This window comes from Calliopsis andreniformis, chromosome 2, assembly GCF_051401765.1.
Source record: "Calliopsis andreniformis isolate RMS-2024a chromosome 2, iyCalAndr_principal, whole genome shotgun sequence".
NCBI classification, from domain to species: domain Eukaryota; kingdom Metazoa; phylum Arthropoda; class Insecta; order Hymenoptera; family Andrenidae; genus Calliopsis; species Calliopsis andreniformis.
Window position 1 is genome coordinate 14,327,092 of NC_135063.1, and position 16,310 is coordinate 14,343,401.

General features: G+C 48.5%; 1 protein-coding gene across 4 annotated transcripts in view; it reads left to right on the plus strand.

Annotated features, from left to right (window-relative positions):
* The window catches only part of LOC143184424 (uncharacterized), a 90,709-nt gene extending 76,123 nt beyond the window's left edge, over positions 1-14,586 (plus strand). For 3 of the 4 annotated variants that reach the window (XM_076386640.1, XM_076386649.1, XM_076386664.1), the window contains 6 exons: positions 8,090-8,393; positions 10,248-10,784; positions 12,171-12,487; positions 12,775-13,098; positions 13,456-13,889; positions 14,333-14,586. In XM_076386640.1, coding sequence (XP_076242755.1) covers positions 8,090-8,393; positions 10,248-10,784; positions 12,171-12,487; positions 12,775-13,098; positions 13,456-13,889; positions 14,333-14,586 — 2,170 coding nt within the window. The remainder of the gene's footprint in view (positions 1-8,089; positions 8,394-10,247; positions 10,785-12,170; positions 12,488-12,774; positions 13,099-13,455; positions 13,890-14,332) is intronic. The other variant, XM_076386656.1, reaches the window with a different exon arrangement.
* Positions 14,587-16,310: the final 1,724 nt, after the last annotated feature.

The window sequence follows — 16,310 nt, forward strand, 5'->3', positions numbered from 1 at the left end:
TTAAGTAAGTAGAAAATGGCGAGGGGTATCGATCAAGGGATCCCAGCACGTCTACTTCAGCACGATGAAGACATTTCTCAGCGTGAGGGTTCTCGGAAGGAGCCCCGAATCTCCGTGCGAAAAGGTGGTTCGGGAGAGGCTGCAGTTGAACGAACCGCTCTCGCGACGGTGCACTATATCGTTACCCTCTGAATTAAATTAGCCAGGCAATTTGAAGCCGGTTACCTTCGCGATGAAGTATCCCTCAATCTTTTTAATCGATCGCGAAACAGGCCCACAGTCGAACTTCAACCAGTGCATCAATTTCGCCTCTCACTTTCCCAATTATTTACCAATCTCGCGCCACATTTTTTGGTCCACTTTCCGATGCAACACCTGCGCCATTACCAACCATCAGAGATTGTTCGTGGCTGACTTTGTGGCAACGTAAGTGCCTGTCGATTTCCGAAACAAGGGCTGCGAAGGGGTACATGAAGTTCGAACACCTTCGCTTGCGGTTTTGTCAGAGGATTCGAGCAGCAGCCTGACCCTGGGTCGATTGAAGTTATTGGACGCTGGGTGGCGCATAGTTATACATTGTGGCGATCGAGGATCTATTGAGATATACAGCAGAGTATACTGTTGTCTTGATTAATGATCTAGGAATTTCCATTCCTGGCTGCAAGGCAAAACGACGAATGAAAATTGAAGTTAAGAAACAGAATGTAGCAAACACAGGGCTAAGTGCAGCGAAGACAATTTCCTCCTCAACCCCCTAGCCCCATCGGTCCCCCCAGATTGAAGCAAGATGAGCACGGAGGAAGCAATCGAGTATAACGAACATTTCCCAATTAACAGCACGTCCCAGCTAGCCACATATATTCATGCGTCTGTTTTAACCCCAAGAAGGTGAATACCACGCCACCCATAAATAAGAAACTCGGGCTGCAGGCTACGACGTATCCGGTTAATTGGTTCGTAATAAATACGGAGAATCTCTCTGTTCATTACAAGAGCCGCAATCAGTCGGTAAAAAATAGGCTATCAAACGCTTGTCCAGCATGAGAAATATATATGTATCGGAAAAAGGAGCAGCAAGCAGCAGAGATGTTCCACTGAGGGGCGGGGTAAGGCTGGCGCTCCTGCAACGGGGTTCACCCTGCCCATGGAATCCACGATGGTACGGCAACGATGATTAAGCGATTGAACTTTTATTACCGATGAGCCCGTATCGTTGGAGCCGATCGGGGGATCGTTCGCTGGAAAACTGCCGGTTCTAGATGGCTTACGTAAGAATTTTCTAGTTCGATCGTTCCTCGAACAGATCTACATACGGTTCTAACTCGAACCGATCGAGTTCTTATTACTGGTTGCCTGGTCGTCGTTAAGATTGAAGCTCTGTTGATCAGATAGGGAGGGTTCGAAGATGGGAAATTATTGAATCGCGAGGGAACTTATCGAGATCGAACAAATTTCAATGAATTTACTCGGACATGCTTCGTTAATTAACCGTCGTCTGGCGTTGTTTTTTGATTAATGCGTCTTCTGGTTGCTTCGTGTCTGAGAATCGATGGGAGCTTTCTGGAGATCTGGGGATCTTTGGGAATTGATCTTAAGTTCGGTGCAAGAGGAGAATAGTTGCAGATACTAGTGTTGTCTCGATAGAAGGTCGTCGAGACAGTTCGGTTTTTTTTGAAGCTACCTTACTGTTTATTTACAAATGATATTTTAATAGTAAAGTAACTGTAGCTGTTAGAATGCTAGAATCAAATTCCTGCATGCTGAAAGTCAAGATCAGATAATGATCAAATAAGAGCCATCATTACGTTTTTCGACCAACGTCAAAGCATCAACGGGACGCTGGACAAAAACAGCACCATCATTGCTACGAATCATTCCGAGCCTTCGCATTAAAGCCTCGGGACATCGTCAAGATTCAGACTGACCGGTTGATGTGTAAAATAATTGCCTCCGGGCAGTCGTGTACGTCCCTGGGAATTTTGAAGATTTTAAACTCTCATGTTCTTACGTCTCTTACAGCTCCAAAGAAATCCTGGATAATGTCTTTATTTCAAGTCTCTCGAAACAGTAAAATAACAAGCAGTATTACAGATTCTCAGAATTAAACTTCTCCAAGAAGATCTGAAACTGTAAGATCTTAAAATCTACAAGATTTGAAGCTTCCCACAGCACCTAAAAAAATGTGACGCATAGAAAGTACACTCGTATTAAAGGGAAATTAGTCATAGTGGGCCTTAAGTCCCCAGAAAATTTCTAAATTTTATTTCCAACAATTATCTCAAACTTGAGTCTTCAGAGATGCTCAGTCTTCGAAGAAAACCCTTCCTCGCCAAAAAGCAATTAGTCAAGATAAGTGAAGTTAAGTCCCATAAAGGTCTCTGAATTCTATCTCCGACAGTCATCCCAGGCTTGAGCCTCGAAAGATGCTCAGTCTCCGAAGACAGTGGAGTCAAGTCCAGAGCAGACGGTCCCCAGGGATGGACCCATCCACAGCCATCCAGCGAGAGTGGCCTCAGGGTGCAGTCATCCGTCGCGGTGCACGCACACGGTTCGAAGTCGCGTCGTCGATGGTGCGCGACGAGCTCTCGCGCGCGCCGCCTGAACAGGGGCCCCTCGGCGAGGCGTCGGGCCCCGACACGCCACACGTATTAGAAACGAATATAAATATATCGGGAAGGAAGGTGGCGGGTGGTGGGGGCAGGCGAGCGCGTATTGGCGGCATGGAAGTTACACGCACCGACGTAGCGGCCTCACGAGAACGGACCCCCGTTCTCCCTACCCTCGAGTCGGCTTTCGAGCCGACCGTCCGCTTGCACCCCGCTCTTCTCCGGGGGCCCTGAGTCCCGGAGCACGCTCAGTGTCCGCTCGGCCTCAGCACGCCCGAGTAGGAAGGACGGGACGCCGCTTCTAGAAGCTGTTCGATGACTACGCGCCGGTTGGTCCTTCGTCCTGCGCCGCCAATTAAGTGTGCTGCCCTGTGAGCCTCTTGCTCCCGACCTGGCCCCTATTTCGGGCCCGACGACTTCTCGTGCGGTTCTTTATCTCGCCAAACGGCTCGACCGGTTGTCGTTGCTTCGCTCTTCGATTATCGTCGACGTCCTCGCTGGCTCCTGTGACCTGTGATTGACAGTGGATGGGAAACTGGTTCCCAGGATATGGGCCCGTCATCCTTCGCGCATCCTGTCTCTGGATCATTCCGAGAAGCGAGTGACGCACGGACGTCGCGTGTCAAGGATTCGACGTGGATCGAATACGCATCGGCCCTGAAGAACGACACCGAGAATTGACGCGGAGGATCTGGACTCGTTCTCGATTCTAGAAGCTCGAGGCCAACTTCGAGAGGCCCGATCGCGATCGATGGATCCCTGGTTCTGAGCCGCGTGGAACGTTATCGGTTCGCCTGGTTCCCTTTGTACCTTCGGCTACGTGCCGCGTATTAAAACGTTAATCCCCGGCTGTACTACCGGTTATACGTACAGATTGCCTCTCTCCCTCTCCCCGCTGTCTCTCCTCGCGCTCTGCATCGTCCTCTTCCTCCTCGGCCACCTTTCTCTCTCGAGCCTCTTCTCTCTGTTGTCTCTGTCTTCTGCTGCTTTCTTCCTTCCCCTCGAGGTACCCTTCTCTTCTGCTCCTTCGCCACGTTAGGTCTCTCGGTCGTCCTTCCCTCCTCTTCTTCCTTTTTTCCAAGCTTTCGGTACGTTTCTGCTGCTCCTTGCTTGCCTTTCTTCCTGTCCACTTTTGCTCGACTTACCTTCTTACTTTCCACCTTGGCTTTCTTCTTTTCATTCGGTGGGTGACTGCTGTTCCTTGGGTTGGAGACCCGAGGAGTTATTTATTATTGATGGAAAGGACACTGAATAAGTTAGAAGATTAGTTGTCCAGCTAGTTTCTTAGGGACTAAAGTCTTCATCTATCATCTCTTCCCTAGAGCTACCCATTCTTCAATAGTCATATACGTTGAACACAATTTCTCTTCAGCCATTCTCTCCTGTAGCTTCTTTTTTTGAAGATACTCCACTATTCCTCTTCATTTACGGCTTGTCTCTTCTCTTCATCCTCTCTTCTTAAACCTACCTTTCCCTTCTCTTACTAAAACTCCTTCTCTTCAGTTACCATCTCTTCCCCAAAGCTGTCCCTCCAATTCCCACATTCTTCAATCTCCCATCTCTTCGCCAATTTCGCCTTCCTTCAATTCCCATATTCTTCAATCTCCCATCTCTTCACCAACTCCCTCCTCCAGCTTCTTTTCCTAAGCCTCCTCTTCCCTCAACCTTAGCCTTCTCTTTTCTTTCCCTATCTCTATCGCCGATCTCCCGAAGCGCGTGCCGATCTCAGCGACAGAGGAGAAGATGCCGCGCGATCGATCGTACAGCAGTAGCCGCGCGAGCCAGCTCTCTGCCCTCGCGGCAGCCCGCTCGAAAAGGGCCCAGCGACGCGTCCCGTGTCCCTGATCAGGCGGCGGTACGATGACGGCTTCGTCCAGGCGGCTCGAAGTCGGCGCGAACCCGCGGAGTTACCGGTCGCCGAGTCGCGAGGGGGACCAACCGACAGGGCCCACGATCTTATCTGCGACGGGCTGATCGAGGGGGCGAAGGACGCCACTATCGGCGGGATCGGCCGAGGCGGAGGCTTAATGTGTCGAGATTAAGCGCGAAACCTGGGAAAGAAGGACGGGATAAAGGGACGTCGGAATAAAGAGACGAATGGCGAGATGAGGAGATGAGGAGACAGTGAACGTCGATGCTCCCGAATGGCTACCGACTGACTCAGTGCTAGCCAAGTGTGACGAGTTTCTCCTCTGGTATTTCGAAGATTATTGAAGTGTGCTTCATACCTGGAGATCTGGAGCCTATAGGATCGAGGATTTTGTGTTCGAGAGTTCTTCGGACAAGGGCTGTGGAGTAACGTTAGACCTTGGAAACGCGTGGTAACGTGAGAGTTCGGGGTTTGTGGAAGTTGAGCAAGTGCAAGGTGGTTCCCGAAGTACTGGGTCTTTGGAGCAGGTGGTTGGTGGAGTGATAGACAGCTGCAGAGGCCACTTATGTGATCGTTCGTAGTGGAACAGTGTTATTAAAGAAGATTAAGTTCCAGTTGTGTGGGTTCTGACTCTCGTTCGGTTTTTGGAAAATATTCTACCTGAACAGAAGCAACAGAATATTCTTAAAGAATTCCCACTTCCACTTGAAGCAAGTGGGACCTCGCCAAACCCCAAAGTGATGTCCTCAAGTGTCCCCTGATCCCCCAGTTTCAAGCAACCCTCATCAATCGAATGCCATCTCCACCAAGCCTTCCACAATGTCAAGCCTAGCAAGACGAAGGAAGACCTCAGTCCTAGGGTCCAAGCGCTGGTGGCAAGGCGGCTGCTGGGCCACCAGAAGCCATCAAGAGGCCTACCTCCGCAAGCTCTACGCAAGGAAAAACGAGCAGACAACCAGGATCGACGACGATCCAAGCAGTCGTCGAGACCTAGCCGCTCCCTGGACACCGAGCGCAGTCTACGAGCTGCCAACAGTCGACGAACACTATTTGGACGCGTTTTTGAGAAGTCGTGAGGATGGGAACGAGGATGACGACGTCGTTGGCGTCGTCGTCGGGTGCCCAGCGTTGAGCACCAGGGCCAGCCCGACGGAGAAGTGCGTGGAGTATCTGAACGGCGCCCACGATGCAGCTGCAGCGGCCTTCGAAAACGACCGCAGGCTGGTGGAGCCGGAATGCAACCGCGTCGCCGAGTGCAGCTCCCTGCATTCGGGTTACGATGTCGCCGCCGCCTCTCCAGAGTGAGTTTGCTGCTCTCGTTTCGCGAGCTGATCGACAGGCCGAGGGAAAGTTTTTCAGAGGAATTTGGGAGGGACCTTGTTCCTTGTCTTTCGAGCTGCTTTTGGAGCAGTGGGTCTTTTGGGGTGAGGTGTTGGTGGGTTATGGAGTGGAAAATTTGAGAAAACTGTTTTTCTTTTGAGGTGAGAGAGGGATTGGTCTTCCATTTTAAGTGGGAGGATTGTTTATGCGTTTGAAGAATTTGATATTAATTTCTAAGTATTGGCAACAGGCTCGAGAAAATTTTTGTTAGAAGAGACTCCATTTTGCCCCTAGAAGTGCAGCTACTTAATAGAGTGTTAATATTGAAGCTCCTCATTGCGTATGCAAATGATGTTTCACGTCTCCTTCACTACACTGGCCTGTTTCTTACTGCAGGAAGCAACAAGGTTCTCAGCATCAAATGGACTGTCTCCATCGAATCGCTAGTTTGCCACTTCTCGAGGCGTACTATGCCACTCGCGCGTAATAGAATCAATCAACTGGGAACTAAATTTGCAGTGTCTTATGGTAATGAGGCTCGTCCGCTCGCACATATGACTATAAATTACTTTTCAAACCAGTGCGCTGGTTAAATCCTCGTCCTGTCTGTTCAAGCATCGAAATTGTAGGGGTTGAAAAGTAAACTGATACTTTGCCACCACTTCTCTGTGTAATCGTGCTTGACCACCAATGCGAGCTCATCATCTCTAGAGATAAAACTCGCTGCGTCCGATCGTCTAATGACAGGCTATTGTCTAAATTGTGACGCGCTGATGGCAGTTTCAATATCGATTTTGTTGATTTCCTCGATCTCGAGGCAAACCCGATGTTGTTTCGTTCCTGCATAATCTTAGAACATTGAAGGATCTATGGCTATTATTGAAGGAAGACAGCGGATAACTAAGTAGACGTATACATTCGAATAAGTTTGGTTTTACGCCTGTGTGATAGTTTATAGTTTATAGGTTTCTCTGCTGCCTATGAAATTAAGAATGCTAATGAATTTGCTGGATTTATTGCTTCCCGTGAATATGGAATTCCTGCGTTCCTTCCTGGAACCAGACTGGGCATTAACATGCTGTGCACACTGCGCCGAGCACGAATTCTGTGTTGCAATGTGCTCGGTGTGTGTCGAAGCAATTATGAGCGTCTGATGTGAAGAATATTTAGTGTTGTGTCTGGATTGGAGATAAGAATAATCTGAGAGCTAATAGTTTACTAAAAGATCGGAGAAGATTTTTGGGAGATGATTTTAAGAATGTAGAATTCTAAAAGAAGTCAATTTTTAGGACTTGATTAACATTTTAATTCGAAATCATAAAATTAGTATATTTATGGGGTATAAGGGAATTATAATTCACGCCATAAATAAAACTGTTCACCTTCAAAGCAAGACCAGAATAATTAATTATCTGTTCCATCGTCAGAGCAGTGTTATGTCATGGCACTTAAATTTATATTACCCGCGATTTTCTATATCGTAGTACATACTGTCTTAAGCGGGAGTTCTATTGAGATTTAATACTCTAAAAATAAAATGATGAAACGTGGCTGTTTAGTTTTTTCTCATGTTAAATTTAACACTAAATTATAGCATATCAAGTACTGATTCACGCTTAATTAGCCCCCTCAGTGCTTGCAACGTCCGCGATAGACACTTCCGTTTCTTCAGCGCTGATTATACGTATGACTAAAGATAACTGTTTCATTTCGTGTTAGTACATCATGCTGTATCACGCAATGGATTTATTAACTCAAATACTGTACTTTAAAGAAAAGGTGTAATGATAACGCAACTTCTCAATAATATGTAGATACCTATGAATACTCCAGCTATAGTTACCCCATAAATTTAAGACACAAGTCCCTGAACTTCTAAACTCTTTTCTTCAACATACTCTATGTACACTACCATGCATAAATATTTGGACACTCAGACATTATTGAAACTGCATGAAACACCTACACTTTATTACTGATATTAACTGATACTAAATGTCATTCTCATTAGTATCTGTAAATCTTATATTATCGTCTGAGATGATATTTGTAGCCAAAACTATACTATAGAATTCTACTTACTATATTTTGCATATCTCAATACATGTAAAAGCGTCCAAATACTCGTGCACAGTACATCTTCCTTTTTACAATTCGCCACCTCCCAACCAAATTCCTCGGCCCTTCGACTCCACCCTTCTTCCCACCCCCAAATAATCTCCAGTAAAAGCAAGCAACAAACTTAACCACTTTCAATTAAGGTTCTAACGAGGCCCCATAATTCTCGTTTCAGGAAAGTGTGCAGAAGCTGCAGGTGTCCCAGGGAGGAGCATCAGCGGACCTCGACGGAGGCGGGCGGTCCCTCGGGACTCGGCCTCGGTCCTGGCCCGCCGATGGCCATGGCCATGGCTTTCCAGAGCGGGGCCGCTGGTTCTTCTCACCAGGAACCATTCAAGAGTCCCGTGCAGGCGGCGCCGCCAGCTCTGGCGCTTCAGGAGGCCCTGATGCATCATCAGAGGCACTCGCAGAGCGACGATGACAGCGGATGCGCGCTCGAGGAGTACACGTGGGTGCCGCCTGGTCTCAGGCCAGATCAAGTAAGAGAACAAGAACCGCGCCGTGATTCGAATACTTGATTGCCCCTGCCGACAACATCCCCCCTACCTCTTGGGCGACTGGTTCCTTGGGTATATATTGGGTCACGACCTGGCAGTGTCCTTGTTTCGGTTTGGCCGAGACTGATGGAGGGCTCGTTTTAAGGAGGGATCTAGGGGCCTAGAGATCTAGGGACATAGGGATAATAAGGATAGTGGTCTTTCCTATGGGATTTTTGGCTCAGTTAGAGTTCTATTTAGTTATTCGTTTGTTAATTTAGTAAATGGGATAAAGTACCCTGGTGTAGGAAAAGAATTGGTATCGCTGAAGATCGAGGCGTGTTACGAAACTTTTCGAGTCTCTTAGGACCCGCCGACTCCGAAGTGGGCGCGCCCTGATACGCTATGCGCCATACACGGTGACTCTAGATTTGCATAAAGGTTTGCTTTCTCTCCGTCGCGGGGATTTATCGAGACAGTTATATGGATGGATACCTTGGCCTCAGAATCTTGAAGAATTTCGCGAATTTTTGCTTGTTTCTGTTCTGCGTATGGATTACCGGAGCGACACGATTGCAGCGAAACGTATACGATCGCGCTTCGAACTTCCCCAAGGAGTGCTTTGCACATTGTATTACTTACTGATGCAGTCGCGGTGAAAACGAAGCACATGTTCGAGCCGAGTATTACACATTTCTTTCTCGTCGCGGTGAGCGAGAGCGTGGAACGCGATTTGGGTTAAACAGCGATCCCGTAAGCGAAATAAGACCATACAGTCTCGTTCAGTCCGAGGGAGGTGGCCGTGTCACGTGTACCGTGTAACTGTAAGCATTTCAACCCTGAATTATTCATGAACGATGAATATCGACCGTGTCACGCTGACGATAAATAAAACTTCATTGTATTCGGCTTGATTTTAAAGGAGGATGCGCCGTATGGTCGCCGACAGCTCTGTCGTCTTACTGAATGGTACAAATACGCGCACAGTAAGCACTTGGAACGAATCTTAAATCCAATCTTGTAATCCGAAGAGATTTGCCAGCTTAGCGAATCATCCGTGTCTAAAATCCCATATCTCTGAATCTGATCCTCTTCGCGAGGCCAATAATTAGCTCTGGTACACACCGCCATATCAAGCTACCTACTTGCTGCTCTTTATCTGATCCCTTGTCACGGGAATCATCGAGACTCTTTATACAGGGTGTCTCTATACTTTCTCTATAGGATATCCCTATAGGGTGTTCCTATACTCTCTACCAGAGTTGCCATAGTAATTCCCTTTATTAGTAGTAATATCTCTGGTAACCTTGTAGAATGTCCCTATAACCTCTAAGTATAGTTGACTTTTGCTTTTGATGGAGTGTCTTAGGGACCACCTATACATGTAGGGACAGTCTGTACATATAGAAACAACTTTTGCTTTTGATAAGGACTCCTGAGGACCACCTATATAGAAACACCCTATACAAAGTCAACGTTTGCTATAGCTAAAGCCTCTAGTTCACGAATCACAAAAATCCTCACCATTGGAACCCCTCCTGTCCCCTGAAACAGCCTGTAGCCCACCAAAGAACTCCCATCTCCCTAAACTAACTTTTCCACCCCTGAATCTCCAAAACTAGCTCTAAAAAGATCGCCAATATGTAGATCGCCAATCTGAATCGCGTCCCCCTGGCTTTACCGACCTCGGCCCACAGGAAGAGAAAGAGGGACGGGGTCCAAAGCGAGCAAAGAGACCCAATCGGGCAGGGCCGAGCCGATCCAAGCTCGCCGAGGCACAGGCAGAGGCACATCGCTTGGTGCTTCCACGCGATCGCTCTTCTTAATTACAATCCCTGGTTGTACACGCTGTCGCAGGTACACCTGTACTTCAGCGCGCTACCGGAAGACAAGATCCCATACGCGGGCAGCGCGGGCGAGCGGGAGCGGGTGAAGCAGCTGCTGCAACAGCTACCGCCGCACGACAACGAGGCGAGGTACTGCAGCGGGCTGAGCGAGGAGGAGAAGCGGGAGCTGAGGGTGTTCGCGGCGCAGAGGAAACGCGAGGCCCTCGGACGGGGCCACGCGAGCCAGCTGGAGAGGCCCCACGGGGCAGGATGCCGCGAGTGCAGCAGGCCCATCGCGGCGGGCGAGATGGCGGTCGCCGCGAGCCGAGCGGGCCCGTCCGCGCTCTGGCATCCGGCCTGCTTCATCTGCTGCGTCTGCAGGCAGCTACTCGTCGACCTGATCTACTTCTGGCGCGACGGCAGGCTCTACTGCGGCAGACACCACGCCGAGACGCTCAAGCCGAGGTGCTGCGCCTGCGACGAGATCATACTCGCCGACGAGTGCACCGAGGCCGAGGGTAGAGCCTGGCATATGAGGCACTTCGCTTGCCTCGAGTGCGATCGACAGGTAGCGATCAGAGGGGAACAGAGTGGGAACTTGGTTAACCCTTTCGTGACTGCTGGGGTATAGGGTGTTCAATAACAGATGACAGATCTTTTCAGAAATCATTCTACATAGCAAATTAAGACGAAGGTTAGAGGTTTTACAATTTTAGTTGTGAAAAATACACGTGTATGAAAGGGGCCAGGATCGTGTCTGACTTGGGCCTTATTCTACTTCTGTCATGAGCCAGGCCAAGTGCAGCGATATCAGTAGAATGGGTCGACAAGACAGACACTTGACAACTTTAAAACATAGCCTAGATAACAGAAAGAAAATAAGAATAAAAGATAGCATTCGGTCACGAAAGGGTTAACACTTCCACTACCATCTCGACTATATTAATTTACCCCCTCATGAAAGTTAGTAGAAAAGTAGCACTATAGAATGAATAGGAAAATTAAGAAGAGTCTCTTTTAAAGCTAGAATCACTAAGCATGATAGGATTTTTCGTAAATTCGTGGCACTCCAAGTGTTATTATAATGTTGTAAATCGAAGACTATTAGATATCTTCTCTTGAACATATTTCGCGGAAGCTCAGATCGCCGTCGTTTTTCGCAATAGTGAGAATTATTTACACCCAACAAACGCGTCCATGGAGAGTCGTTTCACCCCTGAACGATTTAGCTGTCAGCTTCAGAGACTATCCCCTTTATCCAATGACGGCCGTCCATGGCACCCGATTCATGCGCGATAATTCATTGCGTCTAGGTGTCGATAAATGTCATGTGCAGTCCATACGTCTCCCGTGTGCGAGCTGATCAGACAAAGCTTCTTATCGTCCCGACGAGGTCGATAATGAACGATGGAATCTGGACAGGACCTACACGTACTGGCATTGGTGTTCCAGGCCTCCAGAGACTCGCGATAATCCGGAACAACGATTACGCGTGTCTCTATTGATGTATCAATCAGTCTTTGGTAGAGATATGGGGGATTGATGCGGAGATAAAAGTGTCGGCTGCTCGGGCATGGCCTAATGAATAGGGAGCTGTTGAAATTAAATGGCTGTCGTTTTAGAACGAGTGTAGCTAGCAGAAGAACATACAGGGTTTGCCAAAAGTTAGGGTTCATTTTGTGGATAAAGAAAGGGAAATAGGAAATCTAGGGACTAGAGAAGAGGGAGATCATGATCCATCTTGAATCTTCATTTCTCTCACTCATGACACCTGATTCCATCTATAGCTAGCTTCCATAGATAGAACACTGCTTCTGAGAAGCCCTAGTACCCAGTTTCAATAAAGAAAATGAGCTCCCAAAAGAGACCCAGGACTCCCAAGGAATAGCTTAGAAAGGAATCCCTTGATCAGCGTTTCTCTCGATGTCGCCTAACTTTTGCATCCTGTTTCCAGCTCGGGGGCCAGAGGTACGTGATGAGGGAAGGCCGACCGTACTGTCTCCGCTGCTTCGACGCTTCCTTCGCAGAGTACTGCGACAGCTGCGGGGAACCGATCGGCGTGGATCAGGGGCAAATGTCGCACGAGGGTCAGCACTGGCACGCGACCGAGGCCTGCTTCTGCTGCGCCACTTGCCGCACGTCCCTCCTCGGCAGGCCGTTCCTGCCTCGAAGAGGTGCCATTTATTGCAGCATAGCGTGTAGCAAGGGTGAACCCCCGACGACGCCTAGCGACTCCTCCGCTGGCCCGCCCCCACCGACTTCTTTCCTCAGGTAAGAATCCTTTAGAAGAGAAGTTTGGAATGTGGAGAGCTCGAGTCTGAAGTCTCTGAACTCTGAAGTTCTTTGGACTCTGTGTAATCGATAGGCACTGGATAGCATTGCTGTAATGATCTTCTCTGTGAGGATTAGAAAATAGTGAAATTGCTAGATATACTGAGATCTGTAGACAAATTTTTATAGGATTGTTGATGTATTTGATAAAGGAGTAGTTTGTAGCTTTTATTTTAATGCGATCGCTTAGATTGATCTGGTTTATCTAACCACTGTTCTATTTCCAGGACTGGTCGAAGGCCTCCGCCAGCCAGCGAGGGTTCGTCGAGTCCTCCACCCCCTCCGCCGCCTCCCCCACCGCCTGGATCAAGACACACCCTAGGATCGCCGCGCAATTCCCCTCGAATGACCAGGAAGCATCATCAAACGTCTGCTTCTCTGGCTACGACACCCACGCAGAGTACTCTGACCCCTGAATTCACGGCCGAAGGGTTCCCTTCGAGCGGTTCCAGGCCGGGTGGCCTTGACCGGGTGCTTCTCGAAAGGAATCTCGAGAGACTGCTTCAAGAACGTAGTTCCCATCCCGATGAGAATCGCAGCGAATTAGGAAGGTAAATCGATTCCCTTTTTCACGGAGATTTATACACCTTCCCCAGTGGGACCTCCTGTAAATCTTCTACAAATTGAAATTGAATCTTAGGGCGGACCCTTTGAAAGCAAAGGATTGTAAAAGAAAGCAGTTTCCCTTGATCGTCCCTTGACTGTCTTTTAACCAGAAATACAGCCCACTTGGTCCTGACCTCACAACTATAATTGTCTACAATCAATCTAATAACTCTATACAAGACAAAGATATCTAGATTCAATCTCAGATCTTCCCACCAGTAATTGCACGTCCAGAATCAATCAAACCGACTACACAAAGCCTCACGAATCAATCAACTGAACGTCACGACTCTGTCTTCCAGGCTAATGCAAGCAAGGGACCGTGAGCCGCTGAGATGCGTCCAGAACTGCGCTCCATCCCACGCCTCGAGCATGCCAGAGCTGCCTCCGCCTCCTCGGCCGTCTTCTGGAGCGTCAGCGTCAGCGTCGACCTCGACATCGACCGGCGTCATCGCGAACACCGTGCCTATTCTGACCCCAGAATCGGCGACGTCGCCGACGAGTCTCGTCGTTAACCAAACAGATCCCCCAACGCCGACGTCGCGACGCGTGCGGTTTCAGGGGGACCTGGACGTCAACGATCACGCGGCGTCGACGTCCCGCATCCCCCTCTCGCCGACGACCAACGAAAGGAATTCCTCCTCACCCTCCCCGCCGCCTACTTCCTTGTCGAGGACGAATGTGTCTCGATCGAGAAGCTTACAGCCAGAGGAAGTCGCTGGCTCATCGGCCTGGGGTGCGTAAATTTGCTGCTTTGCATATGATAAGCCGCCTGTCTCGCTGACTTTCAATGCGAGGAATTCTTGGACTTGGGAATGGAATGTTTGCGTCTACCAGATGGAGATGAATCACTTGGTTTGTCTATGCAGGGGGGAAATATTTCTGTTCTATGGAGGCTTGTGTTTGGAAGTGAGAGAAGTTTAGTTAAGGACCTAGGGACTCTACGAACAAGAAGTCTTAATTTACAAGTGTGTTCTTTGAGATAACTTCACTTCTATTTATGGGAACACTGTTAAAAGGCAGAAGCTTCTAACTCCAGTCTTCTAATTTCTCTAAAAAGGTTAATATATTAATCCCTCAGTTTCCATACTAGTAGACGCAATTTCTACACATTTCTGTATCCCCTAATAGCTTACTACAGGCATTTGCAGTGAATTCTGACCCATCCACCATTTTCAGGTGCAGCAGGAGGATCCAAGTCAAGGCTCGACGGCGAAGAGGACGACGCAGAGAGCTGCTGCTCTACCTGCAGCTCCTCCAGCAGTTCAGACGAGGCAGCCGCCTACGCCCTCCCACCCAGAAGAGCCTACGGTGGCGTCAGGATCTCCTACGTGCCGAACGACGCGGTTGCCTGTGCGAGGAAACGTGCCCCAGCTTCGTCCTCGTCGTCGAACCAAGCGCAGAGGGACTCGGAGAAGTGCGTCGTGTCTTGATGACGCCGTGGACGGCTCGAAGCGATGACTGTTCTACGTGCCACCGAAGGAAACGCTTTTGCTTTAAAGTCGGCCGACGCCGAAGAGGCTGGAGTCTCGGCGGGGTACAGGAAAGGCGCGAAGAACAGAAAACTAGAGTTCCTAACCGACGCGAATGGACTTCGCGGACGTCTTCCGCGCTCGAGGCTCTGTCTTCGCTGCAAGAGAACTCAGAAAGGGAATACTCATGTAAATAGTGAATGTACTTCCGGGACGATCGCGCGCGGAAACACACAGAACCGCGCCGGTTGCGCTTTTCCTTCTATTTTTAATACCCCGTTGATGTATTTGATAATGATAACGATAATAGTAACGGTTATATTTTACTACCGTCGCCATTACTGTGGCGAGACCAGAGTTCAACGAACACTGTGTGTTACGCTTGTTCGAGAGGTTGCCATACAGCCCGTTCCCCTGGGTTCTTCCGAGCTCTGATGATGATTGTCAGACCAGCCTCCGCCCCTGCGAAACGCAGTATTTATCGTGATGCGATATTGTAAGTACAAACCACGAATTTCGAACGATGTAGACAATCTGAAGAAGTATTCGGGAAATAAATCGAGATCGATATCGATCGAAGTGTACGTGAGTTTTGATTTCAAGATAATGGCATCTTCAATCAAGAATAATTCAGTTTTTTATTTTATACAGAGGATACATTCTCTCGTTAACATAGACACAAAGGATTCACCAGTGAAGGTATTTCAAGAACATTAGAATAATTCATAAAGAAAAGTTGCCACATGGGTGCGTCAAGGACATCTCACGATTACTCAAGTTTCTTTTTCGATTAAATCTTTATTTCTTCATCAACACCTAGGACACAGACGTAACTTCAAAAAAGGAATATAATATACAAAAAAAGAAATTAGTCTGCATATACAAGGACACTGAAGGTCATCTGTATGTCTCCTCAGCTGGTTCATAAAACCCATTATTCATCCTCTATCCTCAGTCACGGTCATTACTTCCGCAGTTAATTATTCAAACGACTTTTCCCACTTCCACCGAGGCGAGAATCCACTTTCTACCATTTCTTCCTGCAGCCAGGTCTCGTCAAGCAGCAGAAGCCTCGCGAAAAAATAACTTCGAGCGTTCCATTCCGCCAGTAAAAACCGCCATCGAACAAGGGGAGATAGAAGGGCCCAGGAAACTGGAGAGCCAGCGTAAACGGCGGCCGAGATCGATGGAGGGAAAAATGGAAACGCACGGGCGAGTGGCGAAAAGAGCGAAAGTGGTTTCACTCGTAGGCCAAAGAGAGGAACGTTTGTTACGTCGCTATCTCGCGGTCGTCTTTGCCTCGTAAAGTCTCTCTCTCGCTTTCTCTCGGCCAGAGCGCATTTCACGCCACTGTCGGGAGATCTTGTCTACGATGGGCTCCCGTCAGAGCCACGCTATTTAGACACTGGCCACTTTTCCAATCAAGGATGTTCGAGCCGCCTTGCGAAACCACATTAGCATATAGGCACGCCACGCACCTACTATTGGAGTCGACTCCCGATTGACTAATCGTCGAACGTCTCCGCCATGGGATGCGTGCTCGAATGGAACTGAGAATGAAGCGATTATGTCACGGCATTAACCCGTGGAGTACAACGAACAGGTACACCTTACATAACGTAGTATGAATTCTCTCTTCGAGAGAGAATCAATCCTGAGGTGGCCTAGTTCTGAATTGTACTCCA